The 22611-nt window shown below is 35.6% G+C and overlaps 3 protein-coding genes across 3 annotated transcripts; 1 reads left to right on the forward strand and 2 right to left on the reverse strand.

Moving 5' to 3' along the window:
* Positions 1–4161: 4161 nt before the first annotated feature.
* LOC140973541 (uncharacterized) lies at positions 4162–8325 on the reverse strand. The gene is made up of 10 exons (XM_073436427.1): positions 7878–8325; positions 7022–7753; positions 6774–6941; positions 6173–6689; positions 6006–6095; positions 5829–5930; positions 5679–5753; positions 5448–5594; positions 5095–5360; positions 4162–5020 (listed from the first exon to the last, which is right to left on the reverse strand). The coding sequence occupies exons 1-10, from the start codon at positions 7896–7898 to the stop codon at positions 4982–4984; spliced, it is 2157 nt and encodes a 718-aa protein (XP_073292528.1). The 5' UTR covers positions 7899–8325; the 3' UTR covers positions 4162–4981.
* Positions 8326–8948: 623 nt separating this feature from the next.
* On the forward strand, positions 8949–18189 carry LOC140973542 (kinetochore protein NDC80 homolog). The gene is made up of 4 exons (XM_073436429.1): positions 8949–10108; positions 11561–11807; positions 17309–17455; positions 17612–18189. The coding sequence occupies exons 1-4, from the start codon at positions 9000–9002 to the stop codon at positions 17840–17842; spliced, it is 1734 nt and encodes a 577-aa protein (XP_073292530.1). The 5' UTR covers positions 8949–8999; the 3' UTR covers positions 17843–18189.
* Positions 18190–19285: 1096 nt separating this feature from the next.
* LOC140973543 (large ribosomal subunit protein uL3-like) lies at positions 19286–22076 on the reverse strand. The gene is made up of 5 exons (XM_073436430.1): positions 21917–22076; positions 21566–21676; positions 20756–21060; positions 20095–20504; positions 19286–19715 (listed from the first exon to the last, which is right to left on the reverse strand). The coding sequence occupies exons 1-5, from the start codon at positions 21999–22001 to the stop codon at positions 19454–19456; spliced, it is 1173 nt and encodes a 390-aa protein (XP_073292531.1). The 5' UTR covers positions 22002–22076; the 3' UTR covers positions 19286–19453.
* Positions 22077–22611: the final 535 nt, after the last annotated feature.

A 22611-nucleotide genomic window follows, 5' to 3' on the forward strand; every position in this document is an offset into this window, starting at 1 on the left:
TGCATGAATTTTAAACAAAACCATTTTCATGATGCATAAACTATAAATAAAAACATTTTCATAATGATCCATCCTCTTTAAACATAAACATTTTCATAAACTTTTTCATATCAACGTAAACATATTCATATTCATATCCATATCCATATTCGTATCCATATTCATATTCATGTTCGTGTATGTTGAATTCAGATCGTGATTGTGTCTCGTATTCTTAATCTTAATGGGCGATGGATCCATCTGGAGAAACCACAGTACTGGGCGGCGGAGACACCAGCGACACTCTCACCCGTCAACTGCGCCTTGGCCAACGTATTAACATATTCGTATTCGTATCCGTATCCAAGGAAACATGAACGGCGGGCTCCCACTGGGACCATAACCCTCACGTTATTTCCAACATGTAGTAGTCACAATCCCTTCACATCCTTCAACATGTTATCATCACTTAATAAAAATCATGTATATACATATCGTTTTATTTTTGAAACCAAGCATGCAATATATCTTTTAAATGCCCATATTTAAATCAAAAAAATTATAGACATTTAAAAATCGTAATTTAAGATGTTAAAATCATAAAAAGCCATAAACGTTTTAAAATCAACATTTTAACGTCATAAATATTTAAAATAACATTTTGACATTTAAATCATAAACATTTAAAATACCCATTTAACATATGAAAATCCTTAACCATTTAAAATAGACATATTAACATATAAAAATTCATAAACATCCGCAATCAATGAAAATAATCATGTTAGCATGTAAAACAACATTCAGGGCACTGCCATGACGTTTACTAATTTCTATGTGTGAAAGGACCGTTTTACCCCTAGACGTAAAATTTCACGTTTTTGACATTTTCTTAATTCCATTGACTCTAACATGTCCCAAATAATTATTTAAGCTTACATGAATTTTCCCATATTTTTATTTAGCCTAAAACAAGGACTTTTAAATTAATCTTTAAATGTGACGTATTAATGCGTTTTAATCCCGAATTAAACCAAACCTTAATTTAAAATTCCCAAATTAAAAACTTAGACTTATAATAATTATTTAAGCTTAAATATAATTTTTCATAATTTTATAAAGCTTAAAAATAGGTGTTTTAATTAACTCGTTAATTAACGTTTCGTGCGGCGATTAAATCCCGAATAAATCCAAAACTCGTTATTTTGATCCCAAATTTTTAACATAACATTTTTAAGATTTATTCTACCCTTCCAAGTCATGAGCCACCCCCGTGGACCCATGGAATCAATTTTTGCCTTATAATTTTCGAAATTGACACCCTAACGAACCCACCGAGCCATCTCCCAATTTACTCGAGCCACGCCCGAGCCACATTGACCCAAAACCTAGCCAACTCATCTAGGGACCCTACTGTGCAAACCCAGCCCGTAAAACAAGCCCTAGCCCGCTCAAAAGCTCCCTGGAACTTGACCCAAATTCTGCATGTTTTTGTGTGTGTGTCTCCTAGGATATTTAGGACTCCTAATTGAACTAGGACACTTCCAGCCCCTAACCACTTGACCCCTCATGAACCTAACCTTCCCTGGACCATGCCCAGACCATACCCAGACCAACCCAAGCCCCTGGACGTGAGCAGCAAACCACTGAACCAGTAGCAGCAACTTCACGCGCAGCACTTGCTGCCATGCATCCCTCACGTCTTCTTAAACCAGCAGCTAGCCAAGCCGCCACAGCCCCTTCCCAGGCCCTTAAGCACCCTCCTAGGACCCTAAAGAGTCTACCTAGCCCAGCCTAGAACCCCCAGGCCAAGGCCCTTCTTCCCTGCACAACAGCACACCTGCGCTGCCCCCTTTGAAGCTCTCGGGTGGATCGGAGTCCTTGTTGACAAGGACTCCTCCCAGCCCCTGACTTTCGAGTACTAGCATGGCTAGGACTCCTCCCCTGACCCAAGCACGTCCCTAGCCCAGCCCTGGTCCCAACCAAAGCCAAGCCAAGCATCCAAGTCCATAACCCGTGCCCCTCAAACCCCATGTTACCCGATGGCATCCAGCTTGTTCTTATTCACGTTTGCAGCATATTGGGGTAAATTGGGGCTCTCTAAAACATGTAAAATCAACCCTCAACCCTATCCTAATCATGGCAGCCCCTTTATATCATATTAAACATGATTTTGGATGAAAATACAAGCTTTAAAATTGACATATGCCACAAAAACGAAAATTGTTTCATGATGCACTTGTTTTTCATGCAAATTCAATTAAATAAAATACTATGGTGTGATAGATGTTTGAAAGAAAGAATATGGCGTGCCTTTGCGTAATTTACGCACGAAAATCCGTTGACGACGAAGAACGGAGGAACACTTCGGCTTGCTCTAGCAAGCACCTTCGAAATTCTCTTCCTATCTTGCTAGTGTGTGTGCCATGAGTTTTAAGAGAGGGGTGGGGAGAGTTTCAGATTTTTAAAAGAGGTGGGTGGCCGATTGTTTTCATGCTAGGGTAGGTTAATCAACATATTATATCCTAATTAGTTTACTAACTAGGCTTTAGGCCTAATAAGCCAATTAAATTAAGCACATTAGTCTAATTAGGTTTTAAATAAAATATCAACAAGGTTTTGGTAAAAATAAATTTGTGAATTTATTAGCCGGATTGCTAAAAAACTCGCATTTTTGTTGAAAAACCAATACCGATAAAATTTACGTCCCGGCGTATAAAATCACCTAAAACCCCATATTTTCAAAAATAAGAAAAAAAAACATCACCCATAATTAAAATAATTAAAAACAATTATTTAATAAAAAAATTTTTTCTATTTTTCATCCCTCGGTCTCCGTTCCTCGATCGCAACTTGAATATTCCTTAAAAATATATTTTAATGCAACCATGTAGAAAATATAATTTTAAACATGCAATTATGCACAACATAATTAATTAATGAAATTAAAACATTTAATTAAAATACAAAAGAATTTAATAACTCAAATGCATGTGGTTCGTGTGGACCTTAAAATTTTCGTGGCGTTACAGAATATGTTTTAGTCGGTTAAAAAATATATTTGGACATTTGGATTCTTGAACACATCTAATCGCTTGAACATACTTAATACTCCGTCTTCAATCACCATCAAAGCTGTACGATCGAGTATAGCTACTAAATTAATCACATATAGAGTATAGTTATTAAATATCAGGTAACTCTAATGGTCTATCAGAGAGTCGGATGATTTATAAAGTTGAAATGACATTCTCATCGATTGATCATTACAAATCAATCATATAGAGAGTATAGTTACTAAATGTCATATTTTAGTCGGTTAATGAAACTTTAGTTGGTTTAGTTTGTTTAATCAGTCGGTCAAAGCATATGTTTTAGTCGGTTATTAAAATATTTCAGTTGGTTCAATGTGTTTAATCAATGAGTTAATGAATATATTTTAGTCGGTTAAAAAATATATTTGGACATTTGGATTCTTGAACACATCTAATCGCTTGAAAATACTTAATACTCCGTCTTCAATCACCATCAAAGCTGTACGATCGAGTATAGCTACTAAATCAATCACTTACAGAGTATAGTTATTAAATATCAGATAACTCTAATGGTCTATCAGAGAGTCGGATGATTTATAAAGTTGAAATGACATTCTCATCGATTGATCATTACAAATCAATCATATAGAGAGTATAGTTAATAAATGTCATATTTTAGTGGGTTAATGAAACTTTAGTTGGTTTAGTTTGTTTAATCAGTCGGTCAAAGCATAGGTTTCAGTCGGTTATTAAAATATTTCAATTGGTTCAATGTGTTTAATCAGTCAGTTAATGAATATATTTTAGTCGGTTAAAAAATATATTTGGACATTTGGATTCTTGAACTCATCTAATCTCTTGAACATACTTAATACTCCGTCTTCAATCACCATCAAAGTTGTACGATCGAGTATAGTTACTATACTCCGTCTTTAATCTGTGTGTCACGCCCCACGGATGGGTTGGTCGACATCGGCGTTGCTCTCAAATTTTCATTCGGGTTCTCACACTGTGGGTTTTATCCGTCTGTTAATTCATATGTTTCAGTCGATTAATAAAATATTTCAGTTGGTTCAATGGATTTTATCAGTCGGTTAATGAATATGTTTCGTCGGTTAATAAATTATTTCAGTTGGTGCAACATGAATTTCAGTTAGTCCAACACACCCACAAAATCATTCATAAAAAACATCATTCAACCATACATCACTTCGACAAACCCATTTCAAATCTATTACATTTGAGAGACCATCACATCAACATAAATCCGAGAGACTCACATCATACAAAATCATTGCAACTTTATAAAATCCATTCACCATACCATACAGATGTTGCTAAATATTTTCTATATGAATTCACAATCTGATCATTCAATGAATATGGAGACTGCTGAGACAACTCCACCTCAAATGTCTTGATCATCCATGCACCGCAATCAGAACTGTAAAATAAATTATTTTAAACTCATAAAAATATATCGAGATCAAATTATATAGTAGATCGTGTATTCTTTTTTTAAAAAAATCCAAAAATTCATAAACATATCTGTTGGCATTTTGCGGAAAATCTTTGGGCCGTTCTACTGTCCAAATGTCTGGAATCTTGACCTTGCAATAATGTAGAAGATGTTGAACTACATCTTCTACTGGCTCAATATAAACATTCATTTCTGCATCTGTGTAGCAACTATGATTGCAATCATACATAGTAATGATTCTATCTTTCACGTTCACTACAACTGCTACCCAATGTATAGGCAAATTTAATGGAATCAATATGAAAGATGCATGTGCCCATGGTACTGAACTCCAACGACGACAATATCCATCAACATAGCGAAATAAATTCTTCCACTTGCTATTTTCAAAATCATCAGGAGCATTACGATATGCGAAGACTATATCTTAAGAAAAATATGGATCCATTATGGCAACATCCTGTTTTACCAAATGTGGGTATGTCTTCTACAACACAGATAGACCGTACATGCTCTCTTGTATGTGCTGCACATGTTAGAAGCATGTTATATATATAATATTATGATTAGAACATAAATAGAACACAAAATCTTACTCACGCTTTGATCGAGCCAGTGCCTCGGATTGAGAAGGTCCGTAAACCACGACTTGTAATATGATCCAAACACACTTGCTTTAAATAGATCATTCAATCTACTTATTTCTTTAGTAACAGTTGGCAATACTTTCTTACTGGAAACACATTGCACTGGTTCAAATGAACCATTGTAAGGACCGGTATAACCAAGTGCTGCCAAAGCAGGTGTCTCGGGTAGCTGTACATATGGAGAGCGACAAAATTGAGACTTCGTACTCTTCCGAGCATCTACATATGTAATGCATGTGTTTTAGATACTAGTACATATCGTCAAATCATAATTCCAAAAAAATAAGAATAAAGTACAACACATACCCTTGTGAACTACAAGAGATGGTGTGATTTCTTGTGGTAATGGCTTATCGTTAACAAACATAGTTGCTACATCACCAGCACCAACTAGGCTAGCATGTGCAGCTTCTTTATCACCACATTCAACGATAGAGGTCTTTTGTGGCTCACCTACAATTAAAATAAAGTATTGTATCATAATAAATTAAATGATTATTTCAAATATATATAGTACAAACACTTAACACATATTACTATTCTTTTTCTTGGACCGTGCGTAGAAAATAATCCGTTCTCCAAATCGTTGTCGTTTGGTGGAAGGTGGCTCATCTACGATTCAACACATAAATCAAGTTAAATAAAAATATGTAAACGTTTAAATTAAAATTTGAAAATCAAGCGTACGATGATGGGTGGCGTTGTTAAGTGGATCAAACACTTCTTCCTCTCGGCTCATTCCTTCATTCAAGTCTCGATTGACAGAAGTTACCTCTTTGACCGGGTTATCTATGATTTAACAAATTAAATATCATTAGTGAAATAAAAAAGCATACTACAATTTGGATTTAAAAGAAAATATACCAAGATGTGTAAGAGGAGATATGAATGGTTCAACAATCGCCTCTTGCCCAAGAGTCACTCCTTGATTGGAAATAGCTGTCCCTGGCTCACCTACAATTAAAAAAAAAACATATTATTATAATCAGATAAATAATTATCTCTAACATTTTAAAACTTACATAGCTTACATTTTTCATGGGTCTTCTTTTTCTTAGATTGTGCAAAGACAGTGGTTGGTTCATCCAAACGTCTTTTGGATGAATTTGAAATGTTCAAAACTTCCATTATACGTTCAAGTTTGCTGTCCAAATTTGAAATCATATCTTTCAACTCCACAAAGTTTCTGTCCACGTGCTCTTGTAAAGGTTTAACTTGTCCACTAGTATATGATTTGCCGAGGACATCATCTCGTTCGACTTGATGGGATTGTTTTTCAAGTGCTTTCTTGGCTGGACAAAGTTTAGAAGACCTCTTTGACTTATTTTTGGGACAAAGTTTCCTTTCATGGACTTCTTCTTTGGATTGAATGGTCTCTTTAGATTCACAAAGAGTGGGATTCTTAGTGCAGTACACAGATTTTCCCTCCAACAACAATGAATTAATATAGGACAAATGGGAATCTGTACAAGAATCTTCAATGAAAATATTTCTAATATAAGGAGCAATAGATTCTTGATCTGTAGGTGACAAAATACTCCTAACAATCTGTAAATTTAACATATTTTAAATTAGTAATACACAGATAGAAAATATATTAATAAAACTAAATTATATGCTAAATACACTAACCTTTTTACCACTCTTTGATGCATCTAAAATGTCAATATATCTAGGAGATCCTTTTTTTGACCAGTTGTTGGAAATCCATTGGCACATGCGTGGAAGAGATGTATTGTCTCCTTCTCTTTGTTTCGCAAAACGCTCCCCAATACCACGAACGCATTCGTATGCAAGAATCTAAATTCAAAAATTATAAAAACACATATAATCAACCATATTCAAATCATATGGAAAAATGCAAAAAAAAAATTAATTACCTGTAGCGGATTGATGAATCCAACCATATCATGGGTTCCACTGTTCGAAGACTTACCGTTTTCTACTTTTTTGCTCAACACAACTTCTTTTTTCTTCAAATCAAGCTTCAAATCACAAACAGCTCCTTTGAAAGCTATTGTACCCCAAGGGTGCTTATTAAAAACATCAAAATCATCAATCAGGCTAAAAATCTCTTTATCAACTTGAGGATTCTTAACTGGAGCTATAGGCCATAGTACACCACAGACGAAGTACAAACAAGCCATCTTCACTCTCTCTATACTCAACAACTCATCAACACTTTTCAAATTCTTCAACTTCATTTCGACTTCCTTCACAGATACTTTATCACTACCTTGAAAATATCTATCACAAAAGTCTGAAACTTCTACTACTTCATCAGCAAAATTATCAGAACAATCCAACCTTGTTATCAATGCATACTCCATTCTAGAAATCCTGACTGGTCTATCATTTACAACAAACCACATTTCATCATCGTCTGTTGCATACACTTGTCTCAACGCCATAAACCATAAAATCTGACTAGATAAATTATAATCCGCAGCATACTTAATCAGTTTGCCAAATTGTGTTTTTTCAACCATGAAGTCCATGTCCTGCTCATTCAAGCAATCTAATATAATTTCACTGACATTTTTATATTTCGAATGTACACTTAACTTGCAACTAAAATACTTCTCCTCAGATAGTTGAGATTGAAGATTAACCTGAAAAAAAAAAATCAAGTCAACTAGTAATATCAATTAATTAAATACTCAACTATGTTGAAATTCTTGAAATTTATAGAGCAATATGAAAAATAAATATTTTTTATAAAATAAATGAACATACCCAAATCTTTTGTGCAACCATCTCTGATATTCTTTCTTCTATCAACAACGAGTTTCAAAGAGAAGAGATCTTGATCCCAAAAAAAACATCAACTTCAAAGTTGGTGGAGGAAATGAAATATTTGACATAAAAGATCAAGTTGAAGGATTAGGACATTCATCGACTGCGAGATTCCAATTCATCAATAAACAAATAAAATGAAAAACCGAATAATCATCTATTACCTATCAAGTGTTTCGAAGTTCAAGCTTCTATCAACCATCACTAATGGATGCATTTAACTCCAAACATTTTACGAAGCATTATGATGGTGAGGTAGGAAAACAAATCCATAAATTTAGCATTTTAAATTCTCAACTATCTAAAGAAGTAGGAAAACAAATCCATAAACCTAGAATTTTCAATTTTCAAACAATTCCAACTTTAACTCACTATCTCGATAGATGTTTTAAAATTATTTTACGCAAACATTTATTGCAAAAACGACAAGCAGTAGCTCAACTATTTTTCTTTTTTTCCAAGTGATGATAATTTTTTAGGATAAATGAGAAGAATGTTACTTGCAACCATCTTAATAAACCTACAATCGAACATCTATCAAGCTTTTCGTTGCAACAAATGTGAGTTGCAACCATCTTAATAAACCTGTAATCATTACAAACATCTTTGCAAAAACGACATTCATTGCAACTATAATAAATGTAGAATCAAACAATCGAACACATCTTGAAAGGGTTTGAGAAGAATGTGACTTGCAACCATCTTAATAAACCTGTAATCACATTCTTTTTCCAAGTGACTTGCATCCATCTCTGATATTCTTTCTTCTACCAACACCTGAATTTGCCCAATCCATTGGCTTCTCTGCGCGTTTGAGAAGGAAGGTGAGAGTCTAAGAAAACTGAGGTAACGTGAGATGTTGGAGGAAGGGGAAGAAAGATTGAGAAATCTTTAATTTAAGCGTTTAAGTATTTTTTTTATTATTTAAAGAATGGTTTTAAATTAGTTAAGAAAGGACTAAATTGGGAATTTGACAAAGATAGGCTATTTTCTTAAATAGGATCGTGAGGTCTATTTTTCAAAATTTCCCAAATTGAACCCTAAACCGACCAATACCCGACGATGAGGCCCGCCGGTCGCCGCCGCCCAGCCGAACACCCACCACCAACGCCCGTCAACTCTGCCGACCCATGGCAATTCCTCTCCACACCTGTCCCTGGTCGCGACTCCGACGCCAGCTTCACCAGCAGTCGCCCCTCCACAGCCTCAATTGCCCGCTCCTCCAACGCCGTTCCCAATATTTCTGATCGATCCTACCAAGCATCCGCGCTCCGCACTATTAACGCCTACCTCTCTTCTCAATCTCTTCCTTTCTCTCTAAAACCCCCTCTACCATCCGCTAAAGACATCACTGAAACATTGAAGTACCTCCTCCATCGTCTTGGTTTTAGAGCGCAGAAGCTTGATGAGGAACTCAACCAAGTCTTGAAATTCTTGAAATGCCCTTTGAAGCTAAACAAGTCGGCTCTACGTGCCCCCGGCACTCCCCATTCGTGGCCGAATTTGCTGGCAGTAATTCACTGGCTTGTGCAGATAATCAAGTACAACGGTTATGTGGAAAGTTCTCCGACGAGTTTGGAGGAGAACAGGATGTTTAAGTACACTGCAAATAGTTATGTAAGTTACATTAGAGGGGATGATGAGGCTGTAGATGCTTTGGATGAAGAGTTTATGGCAGAGTTGAAAGAAGGGAGGGATAAAATGGAGGAGAATGTGAAAGTTCTAGAGGAAAATGTGAAGGAATTGGAGGAAAAATTGGAGAGCTTGAAAGCAGGGCCTAGTCAAAAGGAGGTCTTGGAGCAGGAGAAGGCTGCACTGGAGAAGGATGTGATGAAGTTCCATATGATTATTGAGCAGCTGGATGGGCATTTGGTGGAGGTGCAGAAGAAATTGGAGGAGAAGGATCAGGAGTTGGAAGTGAAGGTGGAGGAGAGGAAGAGGATTTCTGAGGAAAATGAGGAGTTGAAGAGAAAGATCGAGGAACAGGGCATTAATTTTAGAGATGCTGAGAGGATGAAGCGGGAGTTGCAAGCCCTGGATAGGGATATTGAGGAGACAGAGGCTGCTAGGAATGGCTGGGAGGAGAAGATTTGGGAGCTTGATTCTGAGATTGGACGCAAGTTTGAGGAGCTTGAGGGGTTGGCCTTGGAGTGCAATCAAGCTATCCGGAGGTTTTTCTTCTCTGCTCCTCATTTACACTTTCTTCAAATATAATTTTAAATATTCTTCAATTGCAGCTTTTCGCTCTTTGTTGTTAAAATTTTAATGTTCAATCATATATCCTTGTTAGACGAGGAAATAATTTGTCTATTGCATGCTGTATTGATGTGTTTTAATGTTTTTGGCATAACTTAGAGTTTCATTCGCTGATCACACTGTCATCCAGGATGTTCTGCTCTCTGTTATAAATCAAATTAAATCAACTCCGCATTGTAAGGAAACGGTATGACGCATAATCCTGGATCTTATGGCCTTATGAGCGCATTCGTGAGGCGTTAATGTATTTCTTACCTAAATCAGTTACACCCATTAGTAGTTCCCATGTCCATGTAATATAGCTTTGGCTGGGGATTATCTGCCCAAGCAAGTTGGTGTTGTAGGATTTATTCCAGAACTGCAAATATTATTTTTTCTTTCCCTAGTTTTGTTCAAAAAGAGTAAATTTCTGATCCTTGTAATTTTAAATCGTTCCAGTTTCAAGAAATTTTGTGTCAGTGTGTGTATGTTGTCCTTGTTTCTTCCTAAGGATATTTATATAGCATACAATATATAAAAGTGCATGTAAATTGGTAACCCTGTCCCTCCCACCAAAATCGAAGAGGGCCTTTGTTTTCCTCCATAAAATCCTGTTTTAGGCGTCTTGATAATGCTTGATAAAGATGTCCCTTCCTACACAAAGCTTTTATGGTGTTTGTCGCCATTTTCTGATATTTCTATTGATATGGGTGTGAATCTGTTTCATGTAGTACATTTTTTGGTTTAGTTGTGAATGGATCCAACACATGGTAGGTGTGAGTAGTCAGACTAAAATTTGCAGTAGGGTGTTTCTCAAGGATGCTTGGGCCTTGAATTTTTTTACAAAATATTGTTGTTATAAGAATGATTGCTGTAAAAGTTTGCACTAAATTTGAGAATATACAGGAATTAGTTTTGACTCTATATCAATAAAATTGGAATGTACTAATGTATCCAAAAAATCTACCATCTTTTAATAAAATTTGTATTTGTATAATGAATTATGTCATGGAAAAAATAAGAACTTTTCTTATTTTTTTTAATTTATTTTCAATTATATTTATTTGTGTAAAATAATATAGATATGAAACTCGGAAGATTTATCAATTACAAGCTTCCAAAGATAAACTTATTATTATAACTTTTTGTAAACATATTGAGTCTTTTCACGAGATTTAATAAATCCAGGGAATTTATTTATGTGATCCTAGAAATTCAAAATGCCTTACTTTGTTATATCAAATAACTGCAAAAGTATTGTTCTAGATGACAACAACATAGAATGATGTGGCTTTTGCATAAGGTAAACCACAAATACTTTACTCTCTGGTGTTTAGCTACTTTATTTTTAAAGAGTGCCTGCACTATTTACGTGATATTATTTCTAGGTTAAAGCTAGGAAATGGATTTCAATATCAGTTGAATGCCAAGGGGTCCACTCCATCTGAGGTCTTGGGATTAGATTACAAAGTGACACTGAAACCTGCACTTACCTCCTTTTCCGAGGACATAAAAAGTGGCTCAATGGAGAAATGGGAGGAATTGATTTCTCTTCAGCAACTATCACGTGACAATGTTGCTAAGATTGAGGAGATGCGTAAGCAGATCATTGCCCTTGAATTACAAATTAATGAAGTAAGTATTGGCAGCTGATGTTTAGCTCTTGGTATTTGGAAATACCTATTTTATCCTGCCTCTAGACTAGATGTGCCATGATATGTCCCATTCTACTGTTCAATCTGAATTTCCTCATCAGGTTTTCTTCAAATTTTCACCATGTCGATGATCAAAGTAAAACTCATAAGTTGGAAGTTACAAGGTTACATATTTTTGCGAATTTGTTATCATGGGTAAATAATTTAATGCAGCTTTGCTTTGTTTTTGGAATGTAGAAAGTAGTTTTGCTTTGATTTTCCTTGCTTTATTTTGCATCTTCCTGAAGCTCGCAAATCACATTGAAACGTAGCTGCTGCTACTTATCTCGTGGATAGTTTCACTACATTTATGTGTCTGTACACGGTTTATGGATTGTGTGTCAAGATATGGATTTGTTGAAAAGAATATCGAAGCAGATTTTATGGGATTAGATTGATTTTAATCCCTAACTTGCTGGGATTTTATTGTAGCCATAATTTTTTCTTGATTTTCTTATTTTAAGAGTGATATACTTGTATATAAACTGATGTATGTTCACTGATCTAATAAAGGAAAATAGATATTTTTCTCGGTTAATTCACATGGTATCAGAGTTGTAGTGCCCTTACCCGAGCCACAACTAAACATACTAATAAATTAGCATGCAAAATTAAAACTTAATAACAACAATTAAACAGCAGAAACCAAATAACTTAATCATCTTACAACCCAAACGAAAACAGAACAATAAAAGCAGTCTTAAACATTAATACAATCATATCGAAAACATAATTTTGAACGAGAATACAATAAACCAAATAAAACCTCCACTGGATCGCCATCGAAAACCCAACTGCTCTGGTCGTCCGAACCATCCAACCTAAGACATGTCCGTGGAATGGGGTGCCCAAGATGAAAACAAGAACGTGAGCGACAATCGCCCAATACGAGAATGTACGAGTATACAAACTGTTGTGATGCATGCGAAATGCAATATACTCGGATATCAAGGATCAAGTCAAAAATCTCATGCTCAGTCCAGAGGCGCCTGAGTGTGTAGTCTCTGATCCGCCCTAGGCATGTTTTGGCTCCCACACTCATCATCAAGACGTGGACCTACAATGTCCAGGTAATCAGAGCCCACGGGTCCCGTCAGACACTATAGCTCTCGATGCCCCATCGTCCACAATACATAATAGGGCTGAGCAGCCCCAACAAATGATGTGTATCTCAAAAGATATCAGGCTCAACATGATATGTCATACATAATATGCCAAAGCAGTAGAACATGTATCATGCAACAGATAAATATGCAACATATAAGTGTGTATACTACTCTTGGATATCTCAGTCAGTACATTACGTACCTCACTAAAACAATCTGACAGAAAGCTTACTCGTCTGAACCTAGACAATACCAACATAATGAAAGAATTCTCCATTCAAGCAGTCAAAGGATTCTTTTTGGTGCACTTACTGCAGGCGGTCGTGCCATACCAAAAAGAATTGCTGGAAATTGAACAGGTGACCTGCAAATCTGCACCAGAGTTTTTTCAGCAAGGATGAGAAAGACAAAGGGCAAGCCCATATGGCTAATGGTCATTCAGGCAGTGAAGAACATACACCATATCCCACATGCAGCTAGGAAGACATTGAGAAGTTTAAATTTTTTTGGGAACTCTTAAAGAACCTTCCGGACTCCGGAGCTAGGTACATGTTCACTAGCATTTTTAGGTATATCCTCTACCTCTTGTCATCTTAATGCTTAAAATCTCAACACATGGGTAATGGATTCAGGGGCATCTACCATATGATTTTGCTCCAAAAAATTCATCACTTATAAACCTTGCCCTAGCCCAAAAAAAATTACAGTAGCAAATGGATCCACCATTACAGTTGCTGGCCAAGGGGATATTTACATAAATGATAATCTTACCCTTAGAAATGTTCTTCATGTTCCAAGCCTCCTCACCAACTTAGTCTCCATTAAAAGACTAACCAAAGATTCTAATTGTAATGTGATTTTCTTCCCATCTCATTGTATATTTTAGGAACTAGGCACGGAGAGGAAGATTGGACATGCTAGTGAAAGAGAAGGTTTTTACCATCTGAAAGAAAGTTGTGTGGATACTGCCAGAGTTGCGAGTTCCTCTCCTTAATCATTTTTTTCTGCCATTTCAAATAAAGATAAAGTTTGGGTTTATCATCGTCGCTTGGGTCATCTGTCAATTCATGTTCTGAAATTTATATTTCTATCTTTGGTTAATGAGTCTTTTGTTAAGAATTTTCATTGTACTGAATATGAGATTGCTAAATACAAGAGTTCCTCTTTTCCAATCAGTAATACGAAGACTTTTGTCCCATTTTCTCATTTTCATAGCAACATTCGGGGACCCTCAAAGGTACCTATTGTTTCTGGGGCAAGATGGTCTTTGCTTTTTATTGATGACTCTACCCGAGTGACTTGGATATATCTCATGAAATATAAGTCTAATGTAAGAACTAGTTTTCAAAATTTCTATCACGTGGTCAAAACTCAATTTGTAGTTGGAATACAAAAATTTCGATCTGATAATGCTAGGGACTACTTTAATCAAACCTTTTGTCCTTTCTTCCAAAAGCAAGGGATTATTTATGAATCTTCTTGTGTTCATACCTCCCAACAAAATGGGATGGCTAAATGGAAAAACGGCCACCTTCTTGATTTCATGAGAGCGTCAAAGTTGTCTTTACATCAGCTTATCTTATAAACCGACTTCCAACAAAAGTCCTTGACTTTAAAAGCCCTTTAGAAACTCTCACTAAATTATTTCCCAACTTTACTGCCTCAAACAATTTGATTCCAAGAATCTTCGGCAGTGTTGTGTTTGTTCACATTCATCCACACAACAGGGGCAAACTCGATCCCAGAGCTCTCAGGTGTGTCTTCATTGGCTATTCCTCCGCTTAAAAAGGGTACAAATGTTTCCATCCTCCCACAAAAAGATACTTTGTCTCAGCAGATGTCACATTTGATGAATCAACATCCTATTTTCCAAGTACCTATCTTCAGGAAGAGAATTTTGGGTGAAGACAGAGAACATGAAAAGTTTTCCTTTGAATTTCCTAGCCTATCTAATCCCATCACTATGCCATGAACATCCATTGATTATCCAAACCCTAACGAAACGATAAAAGAACGAGGAACTCAAGACATTACGCAGCCACTACAAGTTTATTCTAGATGGCCAAGACTTTTCACTTTGGCCAAGAATGTTTGATCTTCTGCTATTTGAGCTACGGTTCAATCACCTGAAATGCACCACAAGACAGTCAACCTCAACCAACCATTAATCCAATGGAGGAAGAAACCGTAACATCACCAATTCCCGAGGAACCAACCCATACCTCATCAGTGCCAAATGATTCTGATTTACCAATAGCACTTGGGAAGAAAGTTAGATCTTGTACCAAACATTCATTGCATACTTTCTTACCAATTCACTCCATTCTCATTCCGAGAAATTTAACTGAAGCATTAGGAAACGGGGAGTGGGAGAATGCTGTGAAAGTGGAAATGGAAGCGTCAGAACAAACTAAAACGTGGGATTTTGTTGAGATGCCTAAAGGGAAGAAAATGGTTGGATGTAAACGGGTGTTCACTGTTAAATACAAGCTAGATGGTTCAGTGGAAAGATACAAGGCATGATTGGTTGCGAAAGATATACTCAGACCAATGGCATTGACTACGTGGAAACTTTTGCTTCGGAGGCGAAAATGAATACAATTCGGGTTTATTATCATTGGCAGCCAACTTTGGATGGAACTTGCAGCAGTATGACGTAAAAAATGCTTTTTTACATGGTGATCTTAAAGAGGAAATTTATATGAAGGTTTTCCCAGGTTTTAAATCTAAATATGGGATGGCTTGCAGCTTAAACGAGATCCTATATGGACTTAAACATTCTCCAAGGGCCTGGTTTGGAAGGTTTACAAACGTGATGATTGCATCAGGTTATGAGCAAGGTCAAGGGGATCATACATTGTGCGTGATTCAAAGATAGGGGGAGTGACTGCATTACTTGTATACATGGATGATATCACAGTAACTGGAATGATGCTGGAGAAATGCGAAGATTGAGATAATGCTTAGAAAAGGAATTCAACATCAAGGATCTTGGCAGACTAAAGTATTTTCTAGGAATTGAGGTGGCTAATTTGAATCAGGGAATCTTTATATCACAATAGAATTGTGTTGTGGATTTATTGACAGAAACATGGATGTTGGGATGTAAGCCAGCTGAGACGTCAATCAAGGCTAACCACAGGTTATGTGATGCACGAGAAGAAACAACAATGGATAAGAATTCCTTCCAGAGACTTATAGGAAGGTAAAACCCGACATTGCTTATGTTGTAAATATATCCAGCCAGTTCATGCATAATTCAAAGGAAATGCATCTCAAAGCTGTTAACATAATTTTAAGATATTTAAAGGAAACAGTTGGGAAAGGACTTTTGTTCAAGAAAGGGGAAAACATGACAGTGGAAGCCTACACAGATGCAGACTCTGCGGGTTCTCTGGTTGATCGAAAATCAACCTTGGGCTACTGCACATTCCTGGGTGGCATCTTTTAACATGGGGGAGTAAAAAATAGGATGTAGTCATAAGGTCAAGTGCGGAGTCTGAGTTTAAATGGTGCTTGGGATATGTAAGCTGTTATGGTTAAAAATAATATTGGATGATTTACGAATCAAGTGGGTAGGTCCTATGTTATATTGTGATAACAAGTCAGCGATTAACATTACACATAATCTTGTTCAACATGATCGAACCAAACACATTGAAGTGGACATACACTTTATAAAGGAGAAGTTGGATAAAGGACTGATTTGCACATTGTTCATCCCATATAAAGATCATTTGGCAGATGTACTTACAAAAATGCAATCGAGTAACACATTCCAACAAATGGTTAGCAAGCTTGGAATGGACGACATCCATTCACCAGCTTGAGGGGGAGTGTCATGATATGAATTTGTTGGAAAAGTATCGATACAGATTTTATGGGGTTAGATTGATTGTAATCTCTAACTTGTAGGGATTTTATTTTAGCTGTAATTTATTCTTGATTAGGAGAGTTTCTTTATTTTAAAGGTGATATACTTGTATACAAACTGATGTATGTTCATTGATCTAATAAGGGAAAATATATATTTTTCTCTGTGAATTGACAGTTAGAAATTGGAATGAATACAGAATTGGATTATGAAGTCCTTTTATATTTAGCATAGTGTGATAAACAAAAATAAGATTTCAGAATCGTACATTAAATTTTATAACATGATAGAGCCAAGCTCGGTCTTCTTTTTTCCCAAAATTTTGGAAGGAGCGGACATTCAAAGTGATTGATGTCATTTTCCTTTTCTTGCTTTATGAGGCTTTTTTTACTTGCATTTGTGTAAAACTGACTTTAGTTTAAATGATACGTGAAATTCCTTTGAATGCTTTGACTAATGTAGGTTGAAGCCCAGATGAATTTAATGCGGAAAGAAACACACGAATATGTATCCAGAAGTGCAACGGAAGCTAGAAAAATGGCAGAGGAAGTTGAGATAGAGGCTCAGAAAATGTCTATGGTAGAAAAAGAAGCAGCTGAATATTTGCAGGTATGCCAATTTTCATTTATCTGCAATCCAACACGGCAACACCAATCACTAACCAATTGACCTTTGCAATATCTCTGGAAAGAAATTTATTTCTTGTTTCCACATGGTCGAGTATTACAGGAGTTTGATCTTTTATATGCTCAACTTTTGGTGTAGACATACAAGATAAAGTTGCAGGAAACAATGGCGCAAAGTGAGGAAGAAGTAAAAATGTGTGCTCGAGAACTCTTTGACTTGATCAATTCTGTTGCAGCATATAAAGAGTACATGGGATCAAAAATTTCTCGGATGAGGAATGATTTGCTTGAAACAGCTGGTGCTGTGGCAGACATATACAAAGAATATCGTCCTTCAAAGGTGCGAGTTGTTCCAGATTCAGGCAATTAATCAAAAAAATTTCGAGCATGAAGATGCATTATTTTTTTGGATGTCAAATTAATTTAGCTAACTGCTTGCCTCATCTATTATATACTTTATTTATACCCTGAAATTAGAACAAAAAATGTAAGACGTCTTATTTATCAAAGAATGCGTGTGAGTTGTGTGCGCTTTTGCTTGTGGAGGGGAGGGGAGCGGAGCGGAGTGGAGCATGCTTGTGTATAATGTTGAGAACAAGAAAGTATCCATGTGTGCACCTCCCAAGTCATTTTCCGGATGAGATCCCTCTTTACTGAGAATTTGGTATTTGGCTATCGCAAATTTCAATCTTGAAAGATGGTTGTCTTATTTTTCAATTGTTGTAAACAGTGTTTTTATAATCGGATCGGCAATCGGATCGATCTAATAAAAATGGCCAACTTATTATATAAATATTAATAGAATATAATGAAAAATATATTTTAATTTTAAAAATCTAAATGATGTATATAAATTACTTAAAAAAAATATATATTTATCAAAGCTTAAAAACTAAATAATTGTATATGTCTATTCAAAATATCAATTATAGTTATATTTATTTTAAAAAAAAACAGTAGATTAAACAAAACTTTAATATTTTTAAAACAATTTTTTTAATGAAGTCTAAATTTCAAATAATTATGTATATATACAACCAAATATTAAATTTAAGATTAAAAATAAAAATAATAAATTTTCAAAAAAATTCGAAATTGGTTGAATTGGTTTTTTGATTAAACAAGGGTTCAACCGGTTCTTGACCGGTTTAGATCGATTTGACTCATGTTTAAGTATGCACAAAAACAGAGATTTCTAGTTATTGTATTCTCGGAGATAAAAAGAGGATGGATGTGATAAAAAATTGTGATTATAAAATATTTTAGTTGGACGTAAATTCTAATTGATAAATAATAATATGTTTTAATTTGATTAATTAAATTTGATGAGTTGAGAAATTATAATTTAACATTTTTTATTATTAAATTAAATAATAAATATAAAAAAACTAAGGATAGTATCGTAATTTTATATTAATGATGGATTGACCAGATAAATAATCCAAGGAAAAAATTACAACCAAACATACCATCAATCCCATCAATTAACCAATAACATTTTACATCTTTATGCAGTTTCAGTCAACGTCCCATGCCTAGGTTTGTGTTTTTTGTGAAAATGAGAAGCTCATAAATTAAAAGAAAATGAGTGCAACGAACCAAAATAATTATTTGAATGGGGTTGAATACATGTACATGTGTATCATTTTATTCATTATATAAAAATAGTATTTAAATTATAGCCATTTCAATCAGGTTTTTTGAAATCAATAAATAAGTTATCATGGTGTGTTTAAGTCGATAAAGGGTCGATTTGGTATATAATCTTGATCAATTATTTATTTTTTGATTATAAATTTTTGAAAAAGAGAAATTGCAAAATTAATGTTCAAACTTCAAACATCTAATACAACTTTTACAAAAAAAATTAGTATCCAAGTGCTCGCACTATAAACCATGGGAAAGACACAAGTTCAAGACCAGTAACATATAAGTCGAAAATACAGGAAAATAAAACCTTAATACTAATAGATCTCTTCTACTAGGAGGCTTTGACTCGACCATAGAACTTCTGCTTCTCCTGGGTTGTCTGGAAACGTCCATGTCCAAACTTGGACGAGGTGTCGACGAACTTTAGCTTAATCTCTTCGAGGGCTACACGAGAGGTCTGGCTGAGGAGGGATTGGCGAAGAGTGACAACCCTTTTCTTTGGACCAACACAGCAACCCTTGATCATGAGGTAATCGTCCTTGACAACACCGTAGTGAGGAAACCCACCCATGGGTGTAATGTCTTTCTCCGTCCTGTCACAATTTCATTTGACAAACTTTAGCTCAAAAGAAACAAAAACTTGCTCACGTGAGGAATTTCTCAATAAAATTAATAAAATAATCATTGGAATCAAGACGTGCATACAGGAGCAGGAGCAGGAGCATGCTAGCTCCACAATTGTAGTTCCGAAACATAAGTTATAACAGTTTAGCTTGGGTAACATCTTTCAAGTAGTTCTCTCAGTAAAATGAAGTAACATTCAGCAAACACATTCATTACCAAGTACACTTTTATTAGAAAATGTGTCAACTCCATAAAAAACACACGAGGAGAAAAAACTAAGGATTGAAAGTAAATGGAACATATATCGTCAAACGATAATAATAAAAGCAGTGGGGATGATATTTCAACCTGTCAAACTCAGTACTGGCTGAGTGTTCTTCTTTCCCTGCCTTACCAAGCTTATAAACCTTCTTGTTCATTTCAGTGCGGTGATGGTAACCGTTCTGACCAGCCCTGGCAACCGTGAAGGAAACTCTGGCAGGGTGCCATGCACCAATACAAGCAACCTTGCGAAGACCCCTGTGAGTTTTGCGAGGAAGACGGGTAACACCCCATCGCGTGACGACTCCTTCATAACCTTTCCCCTTGGTAACACCAATAATGTCTATCATCTCATCTTTCTGGAAAACAGCATCGACAGGGATCTGCTTCTCAAAAAAGCCATATGCAAAGTCAACCTTCTGAGCAGTAGTTCCACCATTCACCTGTATCTCCATCATGTGTGCCTTCTTCTGTTTCAATCCCTTCATCTTCCTAATCTGCATGATGAATACATGGTATTTATATTGTGACTCATTCAATAACCCATGCTTCCACAAATATTGTGCTCAGAGGGACAGCTGCAATCTCAGTTGACCATCTTTTTGGGCGTCCATATATAAAATCAATGTAAATAATTTCTGCTTCTGAACCCTCAAGTTGGAAAAAAAAACCATATAAATTGGCTGTTGGGTTGAATTCAGGGCACAATACATAGAACAAATTTAAAAAATATGATAAGAGTCCATACCTGGGTGTGAGCCAGCACGCGAATTACGGATGCATACTTTTTCAATTTCTCCAGCTGTGACTGAAGATCTTTTTTACCCTCGTCAGTCTCCAATTTCTTTGAATACTTGGTGAAGGCCTTCTTCTTAGACTTGCACCAGTTCTTGTAAAACCTTCTTCTCACTTCCTCACTCAGATGCTGTGCCCAAACTGTATTAAGGCAGCGAAGTCCCCTGGGAGTCTTCACATACCCAACCACCCCAACAACCACCATGGGGGGTGTTTCAATTACAGTGACAGCCTCACAAGTTTCCTTCTTGTGAAGTTCTACAATAATCAAATTCAAATCAGATTTCATTTCAGGCATAGAGTAATAACTAATAAGCAACTGAGAGACATTTAAAGCAGCAGAAGTAAAAAATAAAAGCCAATATGTTTTTAGTTAGAGATACAGTAAGGTCACAAAAAAAATAATAGAAATAGCCAAAAAGTTCAAACGAAACTATAATTTTATTGATAAAGTAACATCATATTAACATAGAAAATCACTCAGTTGAACTGTCTATGAAACCAGAATTTGGATTCCAAACAACACTAGGAAATTAAATTTACAGGGTGTTGAGTCATAAATTTTAGAATCAGGAAATATTCTAAAAAAACAAAAAAACCCACGAATGATAGCGACTAAAAAAAACAAGAGACAAAAGATAATAGGCGAATTTGATACAAAAAGAACTGCATGGGTAACCAAAAAACCACAACCTTTATTGAACTCACTAACATTAAAAGAAAAAAAAAACAAAGAGTAAAAATTAGGGAACAAAAAAATTACTTGATCCTGGTTTCTCGACTTCTCTGACAATGTGAGTCATGCCAGCCTTGTAACCCAAAAAGGCTGTCAGTTTGCAGGGCTTGCTGGGGTCATCCTTGGGAAATGCCTTCACTGCATGGTTGATGACAAACCAATTAAGTAATCATCGGGAGGAAATATAGAAGCTATAACCAAGCAAACATCTTCACAGGGTACATGAAACGCAGTCATTTGGCAACAAATTTGAGAGGACGCTTCCAAAATCACATCTCTTCTTTTTACCTCATTTCCATTGACTTACATTCGTTTCAAGACTCGGAGCAATCATTTACGATAACATTATGTTACAAATAAATCCAACAGCATAGTTACCTTTTCCCCTGTGACGAGCAGCCCGCTTCCTCGGGAGAAAACCAAGGGATCCATGCCTTGGGTGCTCAAACTTCCTGTGCGACATCCTTCCCCCCCGTCACCCTTCGAAAAACCAAAAATCAGAAAATATTAAAAAGATAATTACATTGGCAATCACTCAATTGCCACCATATCCTAATCAAAAATAAAAATAAAAAAAATCCTGAATTCTACGCCAATTCTCGGAGACAAAAAATAAAAAAAACAAAAAAAAACTTACACCTAATTTTCACGTTGTATTGCAAAATATTGGGCCAACAATAGTTAGAAGGTATGTGTTGGGCTTTAGGCCTTGTTAATATCAGCCCCAGTTAAAACAATTGAGGTAATAATAATAATTGAAAATTATTTGAATACTCGTTATGAAAAATTTATATGATTTGTTTGATTGTGATATGTATTATTTGTTATCGTGTAATACTATTAATATTCTTGTTTCAAATATCAATTATTGTTGTAGCTTTCCTATATTTTTTAAAATTTTTTGTCGGTTGGCCCGCCTAGCCCATTTTATGATATGATTGAAAATTTTCTTGAAATATTCATAGATGATTTCTTTATCTTTGGTTCCTTGTTTGATGAGTGTTTACAGAATCTGAACTTGGTGTCGATAAGATACGAGGAGACCAACTTGGTGTTGAATTGGGAAAGTGCCA

Source organism: Primulina huaijiensis, chromosome 3 (assembly GCF_012295235.1).
Source record: "Primulina huaijiensis isolate GDHJ02 chromosome 3, ASM1229523v2, whole genome shotgun sequence".
In the NCBI taxonomy this organism is placed as follows: domain Eukaryota; kingdom Viridiplantae; phylum Streptophyta; class Magnoliopsida; order Lamiales; family Gesneriaceae; genus Primulina; species Primulina huaijiensis.